Source organism: Apostichopus japonicus, chromosome 3, assembly GCF_037975245.1.
Source record: "Apostichopus japonicus isolate 1M-3 chromosome 3, ASM3797524v1, whole genome shotgun sequence".
In the NCBI taxonomy this organism is placed as follows: Eukaryota; Metazoa; Echinodermata; class Holothuroidea; order Aspidochirotida; family Stichopodidae; genus Apostichopus; species Apostichopus japonicus.
This window is the reverse complement of record NC_092563.1, coordinates 3,871,267-3,894,283: the sequence shown is the minus strand read 5'-3', so window position 1 is coordinate 3,894,283 and position 23,017 is coordinate 3,871,267. Positions and strand designations below refer to the sequence as shown.

General features: G+C 36.5%; 1 protein-coding gene across 1 annotated transcript; it reads left to right on the top strand.

Annotated features, from left to right (window-relative positions):
* Window positions 1-1,483: 1,483 nt before the first annotated feature.
* LOC139960571 (ras-related protein Rab-22A-like) lies at window positions 1,484-22,035 on the top strand. The gene is made up of 6 exons (XM_071959021.1): window positions 1,484-1,982; window positions 9,716-9,795; window positions 10,500-10,581; window positions 12,297-12,368; window positions 17,423-17,639; window positions 19,546-22,035. Exons 1-6 carry the CDS (start codon window positions 1,821-1,823, stop codon window positions 19,644-19,646), a joined length of 714 nt encoding a protein of 237 aa, XP_071815122.1. The 5' UTR covers window positions 1,484-1,820; the 3' UTR covers window positions 19,647-22,035.
* Window positions 22,036-23,017: the final 982 nt, after the last annotated feature.

Here is a 23,017-nt window from a genome sequence, read left to right as displayed (position 1 = left end):
TCACTTTTGACTATGGAATTTCAACTGCAATAGCCCCCTCAATTTCCAAAAAGTCGAAAATGAGAGGAACAAGAGAAAATTGCAATTTTCTTTCGTCGTATATAGCCCATACCACGGTTTCATCAGAAGAATTCGAGTATCTCATCTCAAAAGTTTCAAATACGTATACACACAGTGACGGCGGCGGCCACTTTGGTTTGGCCGGTGAGAATGGGGAATTGAGAGAAAACTGATTTCTCTGTGAAGTGAAATGCATAAGAAAAATCATCAAATCAAGGCTTTTCACAAAGGTATACTAAGAATAAAACACATTAGAGTCAGGGGCCGATCCAGGATTCTATAAAAGAGGAGGAGGTGTGGCCGCCTGTAGTCGTTGAAGGCGAATCCCATGTAGGGTGGTCTCGGGGTCCTTTCCCTTGAAAACTGTATTTGTATGTATATGGTGCATAATGAGGTATAATTAGATAATCAATTAGGTAGTATGATAAACAGCAAGCTATATGTATAGGCTATATGACTACCGGACCATATGGATTTTTTATATGCGGTTGAAAAAAGGGGAATACCCACACCTCTGAATCCAAACCTTGTGGAGAAGACAGTCAGAGACAGGCAGGGGCTGAAGTAATCCTCTTCTTGTTTGTGCAAGATATCTATGGAAGGTCAAGAAATTTCCGTTGGGTAAAATCTCCCTCCCCACGGTTAAACCGTACTGATTTACGCCGCAGTTGTGAGTACTACTGGACTTCAAATGTGCCAATTTCGACGTAAGGGCCGGAGTCGCGCATTTGTTTATTGAATGTGATGTGGCCAAATGGACAAATTTAGATGGTGGCATTTGAAGCAATGAGGCTTAGCAATAGAGAGAGTTCGATACCTGGCCGGATCATATAGTACCTAAAGGTGGGTTTTAAATCTAAGTCCATCAACAGGTTTTCCATCTGAAATTAATTTCTTAATTAGAAAGATTCCAAATCGGAGTTAAATTTTTTAATCGGAAGTCACCCGCCGTGTAAGTTGTAATCCATAAGCACTTGCGTGGATTATCGCTTTAGCGTCGTAAATATAACTGCTGATTATTATCATGTACGGCGCAGGGGTACAGCATATATAGGCCTACGGTAAAGTCGGGAGGGGGGGTGCCAACAGCCACGTATACCCCCATCAAAGGGTCAAACTTCGGTCTCCCCATGGAGCTATAAACAGATATATAACAAAAATTGTTATTATTAGTTTATGAAGATTATTTCTTTGCTATCGTATTGGATTTGTCAATGCAAATTTTCAGACATGGAAAGAAAGTATAGCTGTGGGGTGGGGCATCTTGCTCCAGTCATACACCTGCTGCAATGGTAGTTCGATCCTATACACTCTAAAATACGTACGCTATGTGTAATTTGTAATGTGCTATTTTGGTAGAATCACCCTAGATATAGCGTCATAGCGTCATATATCGATATAGGTTGTCAACTCAAAATTGGCACTAAAACCTCGAGTAGTTCACACAGGAACCTGTCAATTGTAAAGTCTGCGACACCCCCGGTATAGGTTCCCAATATTGCGTCAGTCGGTATGGTAGCAGCAAGTCAAAGTCAATAGTTCGTTGGACGCACTGCAGCAGTAGGTAACTTTGGTAATGGAATAGTTTAATGATACACACCATCGATTGATTTAAACTTTGATAAAACGGTGCCGGTTAAAATGTAGGAGGCTCCAAAACGAGGACAGTTACTTTAACATATTGAATGAAATCGGATTTTGGGAGTTTATTTGTTCGCCGATGATCGAAGTCCGTGTACCTTGGTGTCTACTTGGAGATAATGCCGTTCGGTGCTATGAGAGGGAATCGTACTACGCCTAATCGTATTGATCAAAACGGTCATGATACTACTAGGGACGCCTCTTATTACAGTAGCAAGAAGGAGCAGAGGCATCATATGGCAGAGCTAACGTTCCGTGAGGTGAAAGTCTGTCTTCTGGGGGTGAGTTATGATTAGAGAATGTCTTTTATTTATGGAAATCCAATTTTCTTACCATTTATATATGCTGTGTTATCATAACAATGGATGATTGATATTGTTGTGGTTGCATTATATGTGTGCATACGGACGAAGCAAAAATTATACATGTCTGTACTTCATAGCTGTATCGCATAATGCCTTCCTTACCGTGAAGCTTGTAGGCATACGTAGTGTTTTGAAGGAAGATTTTGATAATTGTTTTCTAATTTTTTTTTTAAGTAATAAGTACATGTATGGAGTGAGAAAGTAAGTGTTGTAACAGAGCCAAGAGGTCATTGAAAATAACGTGTACTTTATGAGCCTGATTAGCATATATAGGCTATATTACTACTGTGGTTTAAAACTAATTATAGTCTCGACTAGTTAGGTTTGTGAGCTTAGCAATGGGAATGTGTTATAGGCTAAATCGGCAAGGGTCTTTTTCTTTTAGGGAACAATCGAATTTAATTTCTTAACAAACTTTTCTTGTCAAAAGTATGAGTATGTCAAAACATGATTTTACATTGATCAGAAAACTCAGGGGCAAAATTGAACTTCAGATTTTCATTTGATTTCATTGCATGTCTAGGCTAGCTCAAAAATGTCTGTAAGTTAATTCCCATTTTCCTGATGGAGGGGTTGGGACCAAGGGGGGGGGGGTGTGGGAAGGGGCTGTTGCAACTTTTTTTTCTGAATTGAAAAGTTGTCAAGAATAGTTTTCTGGGAAGGACAAAAAGTTTAAATAAAGTAACTCTTGCAAGAAGGTATTTGAGCTCTATAAGCATCGTTATAACGTTTTGCTCATTTAATTGTGATTAATGTTTCACAAACCCACCCAATTTCAGTGTAGTTTGCTAGCTTGTAAGTAATTGTTTGTCATGAGAACACCATGCACTTTTGTGCTTAAATTAAGACTGCATGCAGTCAACCAAACAAGATGGATCGATCTTCTGGACTTATATGAACTACTACAACAATCTTGTGGTAATTACCACCAGAAAAGCTGTTCTGCCATTAACAGACTTTAGGCCTACCTCGACCTGTTTTGGTAAAAAAAAAAAAAAAAAATGGTGCATGCATGTACCCCAAGATTTGGCCTTATATATGTGGACACAACATGCATGGTTGTGTCATATATGGATTAGGGGAGTTGATAAAAAGTTAATGAGGCAGCTCACCATGAAAAATTTGGCCTGAATCAACAGGTCTCTACACTTTTTGATGTTTATACTCCTTCAATGACAATAATTTTTGGAACTATATTTTATAAGGGAAACAAAAGTGTACTGTACATATTTGCATATTTTCCAAACCTTATGTTGATTACTGTAACACAAGCAGGCTCATTATGCAACCTTCTCAAGGTGTGGTCTACATTATACTTGATGTTTTTTTCTTTCATTTTGACCATTCAAAGAAATTTATTGTTAAATTTCATTTTATTGTTGACGAAAAACATTCTTCTGATAACAATCTAGCTTCAGCTGGCCGCATAATTTACGCTTTTGGGTGCTAAATTACTCTACATCCGGTTCTGATCTCCTGTTCAGGATCAGATCCTGTGCTTGAGATCAAGGTTGTAATGTAAATGCAGATCAGATCTGGATCTGATCCTCTGATTTGATCTTGGCAAGGGGGAAGGATCAGACCCCAAGCACGAGATGAAGCTTATAGTGCCTTTACATTAAGCAATCGCAGACTTCCTGGCGGGAACTTCACAGTACCGTTGCGTGTGTAGTGCTGCATACACCTAGTGTGTACATGGACGTACTACAGTGAGCAACCTAGAGTGCTGTTAATGCCCTATTAGTACAGCAAGTTAATTGTGTGCGCATCGAAATTACAATATCCTAAAGACGGCTATAGCTTTCATCCTTACTCCTTATTCTTGCAAACTTATACAACTGTTTGGAATAAAAGTTTCCACCCGATGGTCGTTCACGGACATTTCTAGAATAAAATTTGGCTGAAAATGCCTTCCAGATCACTGGAAATGGCACTCTCTTTTGAAATTGCTAGGGATATCATAAAAGCATACAAAAAAAATATGCCCAAGGGGGGCGGTCACCCCCTTTGCCCCCCCCTTGGCTATGCGCCTAGCTGTCGCCATTTACAGGGAGGATGAGAGTACGAGCTAAGTGTAAATGCGCCTGGATCAAGGCATGTTATGGTTCACTGGTAATGCGATCTCCTGATAAGATTAGGAGATCAGATCCAGGTCTAGTGAAAAAGCACCCTTTCAAAACCTTGTAGGCTGCAAGAAATTTCATACATGTGAGGTTCATGCGGCTCGTGGTCTTCACTATTGTCCACCTGTGGCATACATGGAGCTTTACTAGTTTGGTTAGAGCACTCTCAGTTAAAAACTGCTTTGGTACAATTGTTACGGGGATAGTTCCTAGGACACTTCAAACAATACATAAATTCAAAGGACATTTCTAAGAAAAGTTTTAATCTAGGCAATATGATACCTCTGTCCACAGATATCGAAAATGTATGGTCTTCAATAAAATTAATTATAATCTTGTGACTGACTTACAGATATACTGTATATCTATTATTGCCATATGAAATGACAATTTTACTTGACAAACTATGTGATAATTTATTGAAAGCTCAGGCTAAGGATTACCACATTTTTTCTGAAGAAAGAGAGACAAGTTGACACACCTTGGGGTGTTGTGAGGGATCTATAAGAAAGCTTTCCATTATCTTTGTGAGGACAAAATGATTTGAAATTATAATGCTATTAACATCAGACTGACATTAGTATTGACAATTTGCCAATCTGTACTCAAACTGGAGCAACACGTAGCCTGCATGTTGTCCAAATCACTGTCCAGAAAGTTTTTCCACTCCCTATTTATTACAACTCTGTCAGAACAACCTACAATCCCTTTTGGCTGACACCTTTGATTATTTGTCTCCGCATAAATCCATCTGGAAGATATAAACGGAAATATCCAAGGAAATCGGGACGTGCATGGTTACCTTAATCATATAGCCATAATTTACACAATCATGTAGAAAATCGAAGGCATATCTGCATATCTCTATATAGGTTTCTATTCGAGACATGAAAGAGGGCAGGAAACTGGAAGTGCCAACAATGTTTGGCATGCATAACTACAGTACAAACCGCTCTACCACCTGTTCAACTCTTTTTGAGGCAAACTGAAATAGGGATCATACAATGTAGAACCATGTTTTGTTTCTGCGGTCAAGTTTGTGGGAATTATGCATTCTAAATGAGCTGAGCTCTGAATGTTATGCTAATAATAAACATGGAAGTACGTAAGTGCTATTATCATTACTAGGTCAAATATAAACAAATAAAGGCCTCCCTCGCTTCTCGGTGTGCTCAATAGGTTATTATTCTCAATTACTGTTAATGACCACTCTGTCCGTACCTCCAAAGTACACGACAGATTGTAAAAGATAAACTGATACTGATTAGTTTTAAAAATATGACTAATTCAAATGGACTAAAACGTCGAGCTCTGTAAGGGCTTTTTAGGACCGTTGCTAAATTCTGTACCAGATTTACATCGCTGAGCCTTGATACATTAATTGATGGTGAAGGAAAATTTTCTAAAAAATTGTCTTTCCCCTCAAATACTCCTAACGATTTCAAAATTTTTCTTCAAACTTTTGGGCAGATTTTAAATTTCAAACAGGTTTAGCACTTGTGTTATAGACATAGAAGCAGAGAAAGAGGCCACACAGCCTTCTTCTATATATGCTGCATGAAAGTTTGCAGGCATAGTTATTGCATTGATGACACATACGATAAACTTGTTAAGCATTTCAACTCTAAGCTGGGCTGATTTGTTTCATTTTTACTGGCTTTTGCTGATCCAGAATATTGATCAGTCAACAGTGAGTCATCATACAGTATATTGTGTTTACTCAATAGATCCAAGATCGACTTGCCTTGCGAAATGTTTATGTTTTATGTTTATGTTATGTTTTATGTTTTGAAAAAATAATACATTTAAAGGGTGTGAAGACTCGCGCAAAAAGAAACGTCTCATGCCAGTAATCTGACCTAGTTTCGAATGAGGTGTAACAGAAGTGTTAGACACCACCATCGATCCCAGAAAATAGACACACACAGCTTGCTACCATCGGTAATAAGACACTAGTGTACAGTCAGTACATACAGCTGCGGTCAATGCCCACAGCACAGTGTACAAACAATACAGCGATGGACATCACAGGTCCAGCTAAAGATAACAAGGTATCAAGTTTCATTACTGTACTGTCTGCATTTTGTAGCAACACGAACAAAACGTCACTTGCAAGCAACGGAAAGTTAACTTTTCAGATGACCGCACATGGTTTGGGGCGAGTCTTCAATGCCTTTAAGCAAAGATTGATCTGGTGTTGAAGTCCTGTTTAAAACTGCAGCATTCTTCAAGGTTAAAAGTGTCCCCCTCCTTCATCCTCCCCACCCCTTCCCCCTCCCCTCCCCCAAAGTATGATAGCAAAAACCAAAACTGAACACTGATTATCAAGCTATTTTATCCTTCAAGTTATACTGCAGCTGTCAGAAACATTTAATGTACAGGAACATTTTGTCTCTAGTTTGTAACACTCCTGAATACCTGAGAGTAATTTTGGGTATTTGTAGATCCTACAGCTCTAGATTAAAATACTTTCAGAACTTAATTTTTGAGCCAATGTAGAAAATTTGTCCGGGGTGGGGAAGGAGGAACGTGATATATATGACCCTCCAAAAAGGATTAATTAATATTCTAAAGATACCTGTACATAATTGTGTGAAACCTAGACTACGTACTACAGGCAAGCTACAGTAAGTTATATTCCTTTGTGTATTTGTGCCACATTTTAAGGTTTTAGTGTTGCATACAATGATACAGTCATGTTTTACAGTATACACTAGTTACCATCTGAAATGAACCACAAGAGGACCGGGTGGAAGTTGTACTTCCTCGTTTATTGTCCTTTCAATGCCAATTGGGGATTGTGGAATACTCTCAAAACAGTTGGCACAGGATATAGCATTTCCCCATTATGTAGATTTATAGCCTAATTGCATGTGAGGGTAAAAACCATTCCATGATTAACAGAATGGTAGTAACGTGGCAAATAATTTAAGGCTCAGTGGAGTATGAAACCAAGACTGATATTTTTAACCTGAAATTATGTTAACTGACACCTTAATCCTAATGAGTGGGTGGCAAAGCATACACTTAATTTCTGGTAGCTATTTGTGTTGGTGGAGTTCATTGCATTTGAGGTCATCTTGTACTCATGTGGTATGCTCTGTATTGAAAACATGAAGCCTAATTTTGTTTCCAGATGAGATCAAAGGTCAATTGAGGCCAAAGCCTAATTGGTTTCTTTAAGAATATACTGGTCACAATATTTAACGTTGTACATTTTCAGTTAAACAACCATGTGAGAAACAAATTTATGACAGGGTCCCTCCTTAATAGAAATGACATAAAAGTACAGCAGGTACATATGGAAATCATGGTTCCTCTCATGCATGATAAACTTTGTATGAAGAATTCTCAAATTTGAAAAGAATGTAAATTGTTTCAGGACACTTTGCATAATTTTCAAATAACAAACCGACTAGTTCTAGTTAGAGACCAATGCAGTACATTGATGAAGAACATTTTTAAAAACAAAATATCATAAATTTACTTGATATGACAGGAACTGTTTTGCAAATTTGGTAGAATTTGGTTGCTATGAAGTCTTCTGATAAATGTCATTTAAAATTATCCATCAACAATGAAGATCATTCAGCCTGCACGTTGTATAGGATTCACTATGCTTCCCACAACTATATATAGTAATTTTGCAATTATCAGAATAATGATGAACATTGTTCGTTGGAGATGGACAACAGTATTTAAAGACCTTAAAATGACTACCCCTGTATAGTCCAAAAACTTTTCAATTGCACAAAACGTACAGTGTATATTTTACCAGTGCGTGTGTGCTTTTTGAGTGTGCTTTCGAGTGTGCTTTTTGAGTAAAAAGACGTTAAAATTCTGTTTTGAGTTGAAAAGAATATTCTCCACATTTATGAACTATACCTCCACTCCCTCCTTCTACTGTCCTTCTGTGCAACATGTCAATAAAATGTTCTATCTTTATGCATGCATGCATGCATGATCTGGAGTAAATTTTGGTTCGTATATATACTAGATTTTACTAGGTACGGATTGAATACAACAGTTATTGGATTAAATAGTATACATGTATATATGAACATAAGTACATGTTACATGAAATATGTTTTCTGCCATTTTCAAATTCAAGCTTATATAATTAAATGTACAGTACATGGCACTTGTAACTGATAACATTATCCGTAGTACATGTATGTATATGCAATCAGAGGAGAAGCAACAGCGGACAGCCTATATATAGGCCTACTTCCTGCCTTTCCACTATAGCGTGAGTGAGTCACTTTATGCATATATTATTGAAAGACTTGAGGTGAAAGAATTAGTGCTATGTAATTTCCTGGTAGTAACAGTTCATCCCAATTAAAGCCAATTTTAATGTTTTGGAATAGAGCCCAATTTATTTGTATAGTAAAAGTAGGTATTACCATTATGAAGCTGAACTACTCTGATGTAATATAGAACAGGTCAGTGAATAATTCATCCGGTATCCCATCGAAAAATGCTATGCAAAATAGGCCAATTGCCATACAAGGGCAAAGATACTGTACATAGCAGTTTTGATACACAGAGAAAGCATAGTTTATATCTTATAAGAGACAAAGTTGATAGCCTTCAAAATTGCTATGCAAAGATTTTTACAAAAACTTTATTTCCTTGAAGGTGGTTCATCTATTCTATCACATACTCTATTATTAAATAATAATGAAAACAACAACAATTTAGTACTGTACGTTAATATGTGATACATAATGTGTCCATATTACGTTGTACACGATTGTATACGGTAACTTCACAATGCTAATTAGTGAATATAAACAATCTCTCGAAGGTAAAGTGTAATAATGATATCTTTGATTCTGCTATTTGCCTAAGTTTTATCCTTCAACTATGTGATTTCACTGTTACTTTCATCACGTTCCAACAGAATTAGAAAGATTTATACTTGTAAAATGTCTGGAGTCAAAACAGCTGAAGGGAGGTAATATATCCCAAACTTTCTACCTGTGTTCATGAGTTAAAATTGTACATGTTAAAATTGAACAGGATAATTCTGGTAAATCTGTGGAATAATTTGGGAGAGTGCCTCAGAAAACAAAAGTGATGTTTCCTTCTGGCCTTCTTCAATACATTTAGCTGGTTTTGTCAAGACCGTTGGACTAAGCTTGGGCTTGGAACCAGGAAGTCTTCGAGAACCTTTTGGAATAAACTTGCGTTTGGAAAAGTGATTGCAATATGACTTTTAAAGCATGACAGAGCAATACCACAAGTGTCTGTGGGTCAAGCTATACAAAGAGTGTGTAAATATTCATGATATACAGCAATATACTCAAAGTAGGAGAAAATTCCTGGAAGTTACTGTACCTTGCAACACCTGGTACAGTATTTAACTACATTATACAAATGACAAATGACAAGGTCCATAGCAAATTTATTTTAAGGGAAGTACATTGAATCTATTAACTTTATGAAGGCTGTGTGTTATAAACTTGCTAAATTTCCTTATTGATCTTTCTGATTAATATTATCTTTTTCTTTCACCTGTAGGACTCTGGCGTTGGTAAATCGAGTATAGTACAGAGGTTTGTAGCCAACACTTACCATGACAGTATAGCTCCGACTATAGGGTGAGTATATCTATATAAATCAGATGATATTTGTATACTGTGTCATGTACTATAAATTTAATAGGCTTATGTATTTGTCAGGTCATGTGATCAAATGCACAGATATGAAGAGGAACAGATATGAGTACATTGTAAGGCAGATGGTGTAGGTGTCAAGTAGCTAGGATATATACAGTAAACTCACAAGTGTGTGAATTGAGACCATAAACATAATTTATTATAGACCCACTTTTTGGGTTGCAGCCCATGGTTTGTGGACTGTCACCTTAAAGTTTACCCTGTTACTTTAGCCCAGCAGCACAATTAATTAACTAAATCAGTCCATGGTAAGTCAAAGGATAATTTGAAGTCCCTATTGTAAGGGATTATTTGAAACATTTTTTTTCAGTGCTACGGATGTATATCCTATAGTACTGTATGAAGCAAAGCATAACCTATAAATAATTAGATTTAAATCTGCTCGCAAACCCTTTGTATACTCAGCCAACAGCATAATGTCATGGGATATATATGAAATGAGAACCAAACCCCCAAAAAACCTGATATTGGACAGCAGCTGTGAAACATTTGAAATTGAGTCAAAGTTTGGCTTCTTTCCGTATACTGGCTGGCTTTGTTTCCGATTTTCTATTAATCACCGTGACAGCAGAGTAAACATTTTCCTTTAGTTAATGAATGCCATCTTTTCTTAATTTTCTTCACAGGGCATCATTTATGGGCAAAACATTACAAGTAGGAGATATGACATGCAAGTTTCAAATCTGGGACACTGCCGGCCAAGAAAAGGTGATGAGGCTTTTATGTTTTGGTGTAAAATGGGGTCTTTTCTTGTGGTTGTTCATAAATGAAATGAGAATGGTATATCTTGTTACTGCATTTTTTAATTTTATTTGTTTATCCCATCACAAATCAATTTGAATTGCCCCTACAGCCCTCCCTCCCTCTCTCTCTTCAATTTTTAATTTTTATGCATCTATGGATATTGATGGCTGTATGAGCCTTTGCTTTATTGGTGCTCTAGTTTTTTTCTTTTAAAGAATAGTCAAGGTCAAAATTCTGGTGAAATTTGCATTAAATTCCTATGTATCGTTTTTGAGATATTGACAGTTGAAGTGCTTCATACCTAAGTAGAGCAAACAGGTGTGACGTCATTAAAAATAACCATGCACACACTCCGTCAGAGCCAATTGGAAAGGTCGTTAAACTGGATGATGAGGTGATTCGAGAAGCTTATTTTCTCTTTGTGTTCATCAGCAGATTGAAAAGTATTAAGAGGTCACATGCATGTACAGCATGTTGCCTAGTGCCATAAATCCTAAACTTTATTTGTTTTTTTGTTTTTTTTCCATGAAAAAGCAATTTATGTGCATACATAATATTAGGCTTTCCTGAATTTCATTTCACAGATTGCATTTTATGATCTAAAGTTTCCCCTAAACTGACTGAAAGTTACCTCTATTGCACAAATAATTTTGAGATATTGACGTCAGTCTATTGTAATATATATATATATATATATATATATATATATATATATAAAATTAAAAGAAAATGAAATGAAACTAGCCAGAGTAAAAATAAGCAGGTTTGTACAGGAAAGCAAGCTAGCATTGTGAGTAGTTATACAAACACAATGCTGGAAGTTTGAGGACATCCTAAATAATTTGTCTTTATTGTCTTACTTGTCAATGTCATCCTTTTTAGTTGTTCTTGTTTATGAGACGCGACTCTTGTGTTGCAATAAGACAGTTCAAAAAATAAATAAACAACCCATTGAAGAAAGAAAAAACCCAATCTCAAATAATTCATTCAAAACCGATCGTAATCCTGCATCGTCTTTTGTTTTCGTTTCTTTTCCTGCATTGTTTCTTTGTTTTTGTTTCTCTTTAAATTTGTGGGACACTGCCACAACTATTATTAATACTCTTTAAGTGATATATGGTAATCTGGTATGAAACTATTCCTATTAACTTACACACAGAGTATGGAGAGGGGAGGGGTGGGGTTGTGGGGAGGTGTATGAGTGAGTTGAGGATGGCTATACCATACTCTATACTTACTGATGTATACTGTGTTTTTACTGTATCTGGATCACTTGTGCTAAAAACACAATAAATTGGGCGTGCAAAATTAGTGTGATGTTTAATTCTTCGCTGACACACACCTGTTTCACTCCTTATTATTCATGAGCATATATCAGTACAGTACATTTACACGAGTAATTTTCTTAGCATAGTATCTGCAGAGTACATTGACTCGGACGTAATGACTAGTTGTACCTTTGTTTCAATGTACTTATCATACAGCTATGTTTGTTTCTCTTTTCATTTTATCTGAGGGATAGTTGTATTGGTGATTTAGTACAAATTATATATAGATCAATTTTGAGTCACAAACAATATCATCAAAACCACAAACTTATTTTTGTTACCATGCGCTTATCTTGTAAATTTTCTAATATTTTTTTCCTTCTTTTTTCTTGTCAATCTTGTCGTCAACAGTATCGAGGATTAGCTCCTATGTACTACCGCAATGCAGGAGCAGCTATCATTGTATATGACATTACTAATCAGGTTAGTATGTGGACAAGATCCCTACTGTAGCTTCCAGGTTGAAAGAAAAACTATGATATTTCCATCAAAAACCTTTAAAAAGCAAGTTTGGAAGTTTTCCAAAGTATAGCCAACTTAAGCCAAATCCCAATTAAGCCGATTAAGTTGTACTATGTTCTTCATTGCTGATGTTGGCAGAAAAAAAAAATAGGCAGTTAGTTTCTGGAAAATTTGCTGGAAAACTTATGAACAGAGCTTGGGACCAGCTACTGTGGTTCAGAGCCTAATTCTAGTGACCTAATATTAGTTGTATGCCTGGTTGATTTACATAGAATAAAAAAATGAAGATTTATGCCTGTGCAGCAATACTCCTCATCATTGTGTAGACAGACATCACTGTTTTTAATGTGATGTTTTGACAATAAATATTTGTTAATGTGCAGCCAAGCTGGTCTACTAGCTGAACTTGCATAAGTTGCTAAATCTATGAAGAACAGCCACTGAACTCGATCAATCCTTAAAGGTCACATCCCACATTGTCTGTAGATATTAACTTTAAGGTCAGTAGTATTTTTGGACCCAGTTTTTAGCGTGCTAAAAACTACCCAAAAGCTTCAAAGGTACCAATTTTACTGTTGGTTTCTGATCGACCCATCAACCCTGTCTTGTACATTTCTGAGAAATGAAAAACCTTGTCAATCTGTGAACATTGTAAGCTTTTTCTCAGTTAAGTGGAAAGGGAATTCAAATAGTCCTATTCTTCCCTTGTCTCCCTTCCCTCCCCTCCCTCCCCTCCCTCATCCTCCCAAACAAAAATTGAATTCCATGCCATAAACTTGACACTCCATTGAATTGAGTTGTATGTGAAAGAAAGTATGAGCACAGTCATAGGCATGGGTATTTGCTGCATGGGTAGCAAGCGATTGCCAAAGGTAGCCCCAAGAACCCTTCTGGAGTCCAGCCGGAAGCTGCAGCTTTTTCAGATATTTCCAGTTGTCTTGTAGTGAGTTTCAAAGCCTAACCCTCCCAAAAAAATTTTTTAAGTAAATGAACAGAACAAAACCGACTGGTGAAAGTTGTAAACAATTGAACAGAGCAAAGAAATTAAACCATCTCTCATTGAAGTAGAAAAACGTTCAACAAGTCATACGATGGGATTTCATGTTCCAGCCAAAGCAAAGTTCTTTGCTCTTTTCCAAATACCGAGAAATAAGATTAAGTGTTAAAGGATTTGACCACAACAAAAACTTGTAGTTGAATTGAAATTCAAAACAAAATGTAAGTAATACATGAAGACCTGCTAATGGGATTCAGTGAAGATTTTCTTGAATTCTCATTTCTTCCATCAAAAAACTTATGAATACTATGAAAGAATATTGTCAAGGACAGTGGCATAGGAAGGTACTTTTGAGTGGGGGGGCTGAAGACTGATGGCCGGCCTGGGGGAGGGGTCTTAGTTGTTTTGCATTTCCAGGTGGCCTCAGATGCAATTTGGTGCAACATAGCACACTTCAACACCCACTCCATTTTGTAAACTTATTTTTGTATTTTCACCTGGCCTTAGATGCAATTTGGTGGTCCAAATGAGATTTTTTTTCTCATTTGGAAATGAAAAAGGGGTTTTCTGACTTGCGAAGCGGGGGGGCGGAATGATACTTCCGCCCCTCCACATTTTTCACTGGGGGGCTGGCACCCCCCCAGCCCCCCCGGTTCCTACGCCCTTGGTCAAGGACAAGAAGAACTGCAAAGTTTGGTCTAAATTTTTGGCTATTCTAGCAAATATCTCGAAAATGTCTTTATGTGATCCCTTTTCATAACTGCAGATACCCACAATCGGAATTCATCAAACCGGCTAAATCATGTTTTTACTTACCAGCGGGACAGATTGGAATTGTTTTACTAGAACAATTAAGTATAGCCTAGGCATAGGGAAGGGTGGGGAGGGTGCCACTCCTCCCTCACCCTCTTGGCATTTTGGACGAAAAAACCTACCACAAGCCTTTGAAATTAATTTCATACAGTTAAGGGAAAGTAGAGTTTTGGAGACAAAAAATGTCAAAACTTTAATGTCTCATTTAGGCTACCAAAGCATCTTGAAACTAAACTTCTTCTGGTGAAGATCCCAGACCCCACAGATTTTCTGTCACCCTCCCCCTTTCCCCCCCCCCTCACTTCTTGGTATCTTCCTATATGCTACACTGTTAAATATTTTTGCATGTATTGTAAAAAAATTGGAATGTGTAACATATGCTGATAGACAGCAAGTTGTACTATACATACATAGGGTTTCCCCTCAGTTTACATATGCGTATATGAAGTGGATTCTATTATTGTGTATAACTTTCAAGAATTATGTTCAAATCTAAAGGGGGATGCTAAATGAATACAACCAGCACAACTTTCAGTTTCGCAAGCTGAACCAGGTGAATAGAAAAACATCTGTTGTCCTGTTAATGCTCAACTTCAGCCGGTTGGTTTAAGTATCTCGACAGACTGATTACTGTTGATGTAAAGTCTAGATATTTCCTTGGTCTTTAAACTGAAAGCAGAATTTAAGGTTCAATTCCTCATTTCAAAATTGATCTTGAAATATCTGCTCTTGATATTAAAATTTCACTACCTATTGTTTCGTGGCTATTATTATGATTATTATTTATTTATTTATTATTTATTGTTTGGTATAGCATATTAAAATGGATAAAATAGCTTGTTAAATTCGCAGATTGCCAGACAAATGCAAATGTGCCACCTCAACGTTTAACACAGATAATGTGCATTTTCAACATTTTCTAGATGAAAGAAATTCATAAACCACACAAATAATTTATCATTTATTATAAAAAATCGCTAAATTATTCTCTGAATCTTATTAACATGTATTTTAAACAAAATTAAGCCTGAGTGTCTTTTCTAATTTCAAAAATGAAAAAAAAAAAAAATGAAAAAACCCAACAACAATGGTTTATCCCTAGTAGCACTGCACAATATAGCTAATATGCCAATGTATTCAAGTGTAAGTTTAAGGAATAATTCAATTCATTTTTCTATGATTCTTTTCTCTGCAAGGTTTACCAATTTTTACCATTAAATTATCACAGTACATTTTTGTTCAATGTTAAATCTATTGTTGTGATACTTAAAACCAAACTGAAAGTTAATTGATGGATATGACAACAAGATTCCCCTTAAAAATAGCAGATTTAATTTTACCCTCAGTGGACATATTTTCCTTCTTTCTTTTTTTTTATGTAAACTATATCATAACAGCTTGCAGAAATCAATTATTGAAGCCTCTGAAGGGAATTTAAATTTTGCATTCTCTTGAGGTGAAGTTCCTTCGTTTGAAAATACAATCAAAATGGTTTCAGATATATATGATTTTTATATATATATAATTTATGGTACGGTACTGGTGGATTACATAGTAGGATGTTGAAGAGTGCTGTTACAGACTTAAAGTTTCATTTAGTATTGCGGCTAAATTTAAGCTTGCTGAAAAAGTTTTAAAGGTACTTTCCTGGAGGTGCTGACTCTCTAAATCTCTTTCCAAGACATTGAGGTGGGTTCCACTAGATAATTAAATGTCTCAGTGAGCAAGGGCAAAATTCTCTGAAGGTTTGCAGTAGAACTGAGAATCTGAGGATGGGTGACCATTTTCTGACTTTCTAACAAACTGTAGTGTGCATCAGAGCCAACGTATCAATATGTATAGCTCATCAATATTCCCCCCGAATATGCTCGAAGGTCAAATTATTGTCGCATATGATCAGACGTCAACACACGCACTTCATTGCCATGCATCGTTGACTTTCAGCATGAGAGCTAGTACTGAAAAAGTCTGAGACATTTTGCATCATGGAACATTCTTCGGTGTCAAAACTGTGTAATCTGGAAATTCATAGTAACCTGCCAGTACCTAGTTGAGAAAACTTTAATAGCAATTTTCAGATGAGACTCGCAATCTTGCTACATGGATAAGATATGTGTCTCATTGTCTCTTAGGTTTTTAAGGCCAAATGGTTCTCTTGGTCTATATTAAGCGTAGCTGTCCTATGATACCATACAATAACTGTCTGCAATCTGCTACACATTGCACCGGAATATTCTCTGCAGCTGTTTGAGGAATAACTCTTTGACTCACAAATCTTTAAACCTGCAGAAAATAATTAAGATTTCCTGGTCTAACCGCTTCCCCCATAAGTATGATATTTCCCTTCCTTATTATTGATGTGTACGTTCAGGCTAATTGTAGATATCTCCATAGGTGATTAGTGTACGTTTGACGTCAGTGGTTGTCAATATTGTTGCGTGGACAGGAGATTGACGCATCGACAGCATTACTCATGATCGGTTTATCTTGAGACCGGATCCGTTAAGATCTCTGTCCATCTTGAAAGTATCTCATACCGATGACAATAATTTGAAGCCATCTATTTGCAGCTTGTTTAGCATTACTTATCATGAACTTATAATGCTGCATAAATTCTGTAGATTTAAGATTTTTCTTTGGTGGTTATGTATAGCAAGGTGATTTATCTGTGTCTAGATGAGAGACACTTACAGTACATAGTGCTTACATATCCTGATGACTTCTGTGTAGAAAGCCTAAAAGTGGTGTTTGTTTGTATTTCATACTTTTAGGTTTGTATGAAAAATAATAGTTTGTTTGAATTTTCCTTTATTGATTTTTTGGTTGCTTTTTGAGGTTCACAGTTGTCCAAAGTCCCTGGAGTACTTGTAAGCCAATTAAAATATCAAAACTAATGCTTGGTTCATCTTGAAATGTCATACTTGCTTTGTGGGTCCACCTTTAGTTCATGCAGGAATATCATTGTTGTTGGAAAAAAAGTCAAAGGTCATTTTAGGTCAAAATATTAAGCTAAAAAGTATTACTTGGTTATTCTTGGTTAACTTCCATACTTTTTGTTTAGTAGGTTGGCATGAGTCACTGCCAAACCGCTAGCAATATGATTATCTGAGGACATGCAGTGTGCATGACCGAATAACATTGATGTTCTCATATAAAGAATCACTCTGAAAATCCTTTCTGATTTCTTATTTTTGCATCATCACAGCAATCTTTCGAGTTAGTCAGGGTATGGGTGCGAGAACTGCAGAGGCACGGGCCAGAGAAGATCTGCATTGCAATATTCGGGAACAAAATGGATCTGGAGGAATTACGGGAAGTCCAAACCGAAGAAGGTTCAAATTACGCGAAAGAAATAGGAGCTATATTTGGAGAAACAAGTGCTAAAACTGCAGATAACATTGAAGACTTGTTTATAGATATAAGTAAGTCCTTTTGTTTTTCCAAAAAAAAATGTAAAATTCTAGTTAAAATTACTTTGTGATATCTGTCATAATTTACCCGTGTGACATATCGTTCAGACCGATTGCGGTGAAAACTGTTTAACAATGGCCCAAACAAATGGCAGTAAAATTACCAAAATATCAATTTCAGAAGTTTGCAAACTTAGTCAGCAGCCGCAGGTCTCACTGTCCTGGGTTTTGTTGACTTCCAGGAAACCTTTCCACTGAGAGCCATTGGGGTAACGTAATTCTACTCTTTCCTGAAAGTCTCATTTTAAAGAAACACCCCTACCCTCTCCCCCCCCCCCAGCCTAAATACTATTTCATCATCTCAGCTGTCATATCCACCATTGTATATAACAACAACTACAACCCAAGATATACCTAGCAAAAGCTTTATATGCAAGCTGTGTCCTATGGACAGGTTAAATTTTGTGTGAAATATGGAGCAACTATCTGACTTGCATCTAGATTTGGTGAAATCGAAACAATTCAGTTTTGTTTTCTTTAATGTAATTTGTAACAAAAGCTACAACTCATCTCAATTAGCTTCTGTGTTTGTTCAATCACTTTCGTTAACATTTGACGTACAGATGTTTCACATACAGTAGATGCTGACTATCAATTTGGATATGAAGCCTGAATATTGTCCAAGATGACATGAGGCACAAAAACCAATTTTTATATATTGGAAAATGATCAAGAACACTGCTATTGGTCCAAGTTGTATTTCTATCTACCAGTGATATCATTTTTTTTTTAGGAATGACCCTTTAAGCATCTGAGGCTCATCAATGTATATTTTCAAAGCAATACCAATTTATCAAAGACAAATGGTGTTGAATGGTCATCCAAGTGCTGTTTATATGACTTTATCAGAAACGTTTTGTGCGGGGGGGGGGGGGAGGGGTTGTTATAAGCCATAAAACAATAGATTAACATTAATACCATTTAGTTCTAAGCTGAGGAGCCAACTTTGTCAACAAGTCAGTCATAAAGAATCAGCGCAGGGATCGAGCATAAGCTTAAAGGAGAATATCTCAAAAAACAAGCACAGGTATTGAAGCATAACTAGCATTCAGTTATGACAAATCAAGACTAAAATGCTGCCTTTAACTGGATCATGTTGAATTAATCAATTAATCAATCAATCAATCAATCAAGAAGATTTGTAAAGCATGTGATATCCGAAGCCTAGAAATGTTCAGTGGCACTTAAAAGAGTCAAGAAAATGCTCTTGAGAATCGAAGAGTGCTGATGTTTGGAGCTGTTTTACTGTCAGTGTGGAAGTATGTTCCCAAGTTCAGGAGCTGCCACAGAGAATGATCGACGGCCAGATGAGAAAAAGCTTGTCGTAGATGAACGAAGGGAATGGGAAGAAGTATATGGCTGGAGTATAAGCCGCAAAGATATGGTGGAGGAGAAACACCAGCGAGGACTTTGTGAATCAATTAGCAGAGGTTTAATTAATATCAATTCGTAATGAGACTGGCAATCAACAAAGCTTTTGTAAAACAGGAGCGATGTTGCACAACTGTTTTTGTTGTTGTTTTTTTGTGCCAGTGACAATTATGGCTGCTGTGTTCTGAATGAGCTGCAGGAGTTGTAATTAAACACTGGGCAGCTAGTCCATACAGCAGGGAGTTAACAATAGTCCAGCTTCTGTGACATGTCTGCACGGACAATAGCGGAGCCGGACTTTCTGAAACTTTCCGATCGGACCAATCTCATAGTCCGAGTGGATCGATGCATTACAACTATTAATTGCATCATTATTTTAAATTCCTACAAATGCTGTTGCTTTTTAGTCTTGCAGTGGACAGCCTATACATGACTCGTTTGCTTCATCAAAGATTTGATTTGATTTTCATTTCTTTTCCCTTTTAAGGCAAGAATTTACCCCCACCGGACTCGCCTTCCAGTCACGGTGTAATATTAGAAGACCTAGTGCCAAACCAAACAAAGAAGAAGTCCTGCTGCAACAGGTAATGTTAACATTTTGTGGCATATATCCGAGACGCAATGACGATCAAGGATTCCTTCCGGTCGGTTGCCGTCAGAACCGACCGTGGAAGAACGATAACTTTTGTAGTCCTCCTACAGATAGAAGAATGGACGAACGGATGAACGGAGCTTGAAAGACACTAATCGATGTAAGCCACTACTCATTGCAAATTTGAAATACATTCATTCATTCGTAAAAGTTTGGGAGCTGTTGTGAAGAGCCCCAGGAGGCGATGGCAGTTCCTATCAGCAAGGTATACAACTCAATTCTCCAAAATTTGTAACTGAGACCAAAATTTGCAGAGTTTTCAATTAGTAAATACGGTGTCTGGGTTTCAGTTACATTTCTACGTTATATCTGCTGAAGCTATCGATATAATGGGACTCTCGCAGATATTGTGTTAGAACATTATGTACGGAACTATACACTGAGTTTCACTTCACTAATTAGTTACAGGTAATAGTTTGTCAACATGTTTCTGCTTCACAAACAGGCTTTTGACATTCTTCCTGGTTCTTTGTTTTAATTTGAACAATTGTGGCAGAAACGATTCTCATACATGGTTATGTCCTCGATTATCAGCGTGTGGCGTGATGTTGAATCTTACAGTGATGTCACGAAAATCATATATTTTCAAAGTGTATTTTAACAAATATCTTGACGTTTCAACAATTTTACTTGTGTATAAACTGTATTATTTAGCTTATCTCGACTTATAATTAACACGCACACTTATTCACTGCCTAGACAATTATTCCTAAATGGTATCTATGCTGAAATAGAATTCATTAAATGAATATATAAGTGGGAAATTTGAGGAAAGCCAACAAATGTGAAACCAGAACAGATATATGCTTCAATATGCGTGTCAGGCTGTGGTGTCAGATATTCAGTGGAGACAGTACAGCATATGACCTTAGTTTCACTTCTTACCATTAACTAGCTTAAAACTTATCCAAAGGGGAACCAAAAAATACAAAGTTTATTCTGTGTATTAAGTTGTAAGCTACAATGGTATCCTTTGGATAATCATTCATTTTTCATCATTTATATAAGAAAATATTAAATTACCAGAATATAACTTACTGTTCTAAAATGCATCCATGTAACCATGGAGTCTTGAGAAATTGAATCCTATGGAAAGCCAAATATCACTTGAACGTTGTTGAACTGAAAGTTTCTGCTTCAATTTATAAGTATTACGGTGGACTATTATGGAAGTAACAGATACTGTTTGGTAGATAAATATCTTACCTAACACCACAAATGTATGATTGCAAAAGATTGTGTCAAAAGCTAAATATTACATAAATATTCAGGTTCATACATGATGTCAGACATAAATGGCGAGATCAAATTATTTTCAAACAAGTTTAATACGTGTGATTCATTTTGTACTCGATTGACAGTGGTTCAAGCCAGAGGGTTAGTTGGAGACCTCAAAATTCATTGTTCACACCTTTTGCAACCTTTTATTAAAAGTGACAATCTATTTTGGGGGCTTTGTGAGATACTGTGTGTAATGACAGGGGGGAGGCGGGGGGCATTGAATTGTCTTTGCATGACATAATTTCACAAGTATTTGTCTAGTTTACACAAAGAAGGACTTTGTTTACCAAATTTTAAAGGCGAACATTTCCTAAAATGTTTGTCATCTGTCCACCTGATCTGTACAGTTTGCTTTAAAAATTAGTGTAAATAGTTTGAAAAAAGTGGAATTTTGATTTTTTTTCTCGTGTTCTAAAGTGCTTTCGGTAAATGATGGGACCTTTGATAAAAGGCACAGGTTGAGTCGATATCAAGTACAGTGAGACTTTTGAGTTAAAGAACACCAGCTTTGTCAAATTTGTTTAAGTTGAGACTCAAACAAATTAATTCTGCTTTAAATTTGAAGCCATATTTCCTTAGTTGTAGTGTAGTTGAAGAGATGGGTTTAAATTATTGTTAGTTTTGTCATTGATTACCCATTCATGTAGCACAAACACAATTGGAGTTGTGAATTATATTTACTAGTAATGGTTCAAATGCTGTAGCCTGACAGTTTGGGACCAATGGGTTCGCCAAAGATTTTCCCGCGTAATCAGATACCTTCAGTTTAAGGCTTTGCCGTTCGCTGACAAAAAGTTCGCAAAGGAAACCGCAGAGCGCGCAATTTCTTATCGAGCTTTAGTTGTGGATCATGTTAGTTTGTCCTTCTTTTGCAGTTACCAAATTTTTATCAATTTCTCTACCTAAAGGGGAATTTATATGACCTTATATCACCTTATAAGCTTGTTAAATAATGTATAATCAAGTGGAAGATTTTAGCAATTATGATGTAATTATGATTCTTTGTTATATTCTGTATCATATTAAAATAAAGAATGATTTCTATTTACCCGTTTTTGTCATTTTTTTGTTATTATTTTTTTTGGGGGGGGGGAGGAAGAGGGGGGATTTTCCATTTTTCTGAATGCAATTTATCCAATCTGCGATATAATCTCTTGATTAAATGTTCAGTTTTTGTTCCTAAATCACTGGCAATATATAATACTTTACGATCCTCAAATTCCTCGAAAGGATTTTTTGAGGGCTGAAGTTGATTGCTTTATAGCAAACATGCTGTGAATATTATACCTCTTAAGGTTAAACCACATATTCTCATAGCAGTATATTTCTGGACAATAACATTTCATAAATTTGGTGATATTTTGTGAATGCATCTATCCACAGAGGAAAATAATGTTTCTACCCAAAAATGTTGCATTGAGATTAAATTCTAACTACAGAGAACATTGACATGTGGGAGTAATGCTACATTTGTGTGCAATGCTCACAGTTTTAGAATTTTTCAAACACGAATAATTGGTATGAAAAGTAATGCTTCTTCAACTCATTACAAGCTTACATTGTCTTTCCATCTTTAGCTACATTTTGCCATTACATAGGCTGTCATGAAATGCAGCACTGAGAGAATTCTTCCTTGCATCTTGAAATTCCTTTAAAGAACACCTCCCTGGGTCCTCCCCCCCCCTTCCCCCCGAGCACCCCCCAATAAAAAAATTGGTGAAGAAGCAGAAACTTAAACATGTTTCCTGCATTTTAGGAGGATGTCATTCATCATTTTTTGAGAATGAAAGTAACAAGAATTTAACAATATGCATCACTGTTCGTCACTTTAATGTCTCTGAATTTTGAAAGAACACAGACTTTACGTTGAAAGCAATTTGTACAGTTAAACGAGGCAAAGAGACAAAAGCTTTTGTCGTTTAACCAACGCCTTTCTGCTCCTCCATTAAATGTCATTTCTGACAGTTTCAATGGGCAATAAACAAGATATTTCCGGCTTTTGAATGGGTTGTTCTTAGAAATCCTG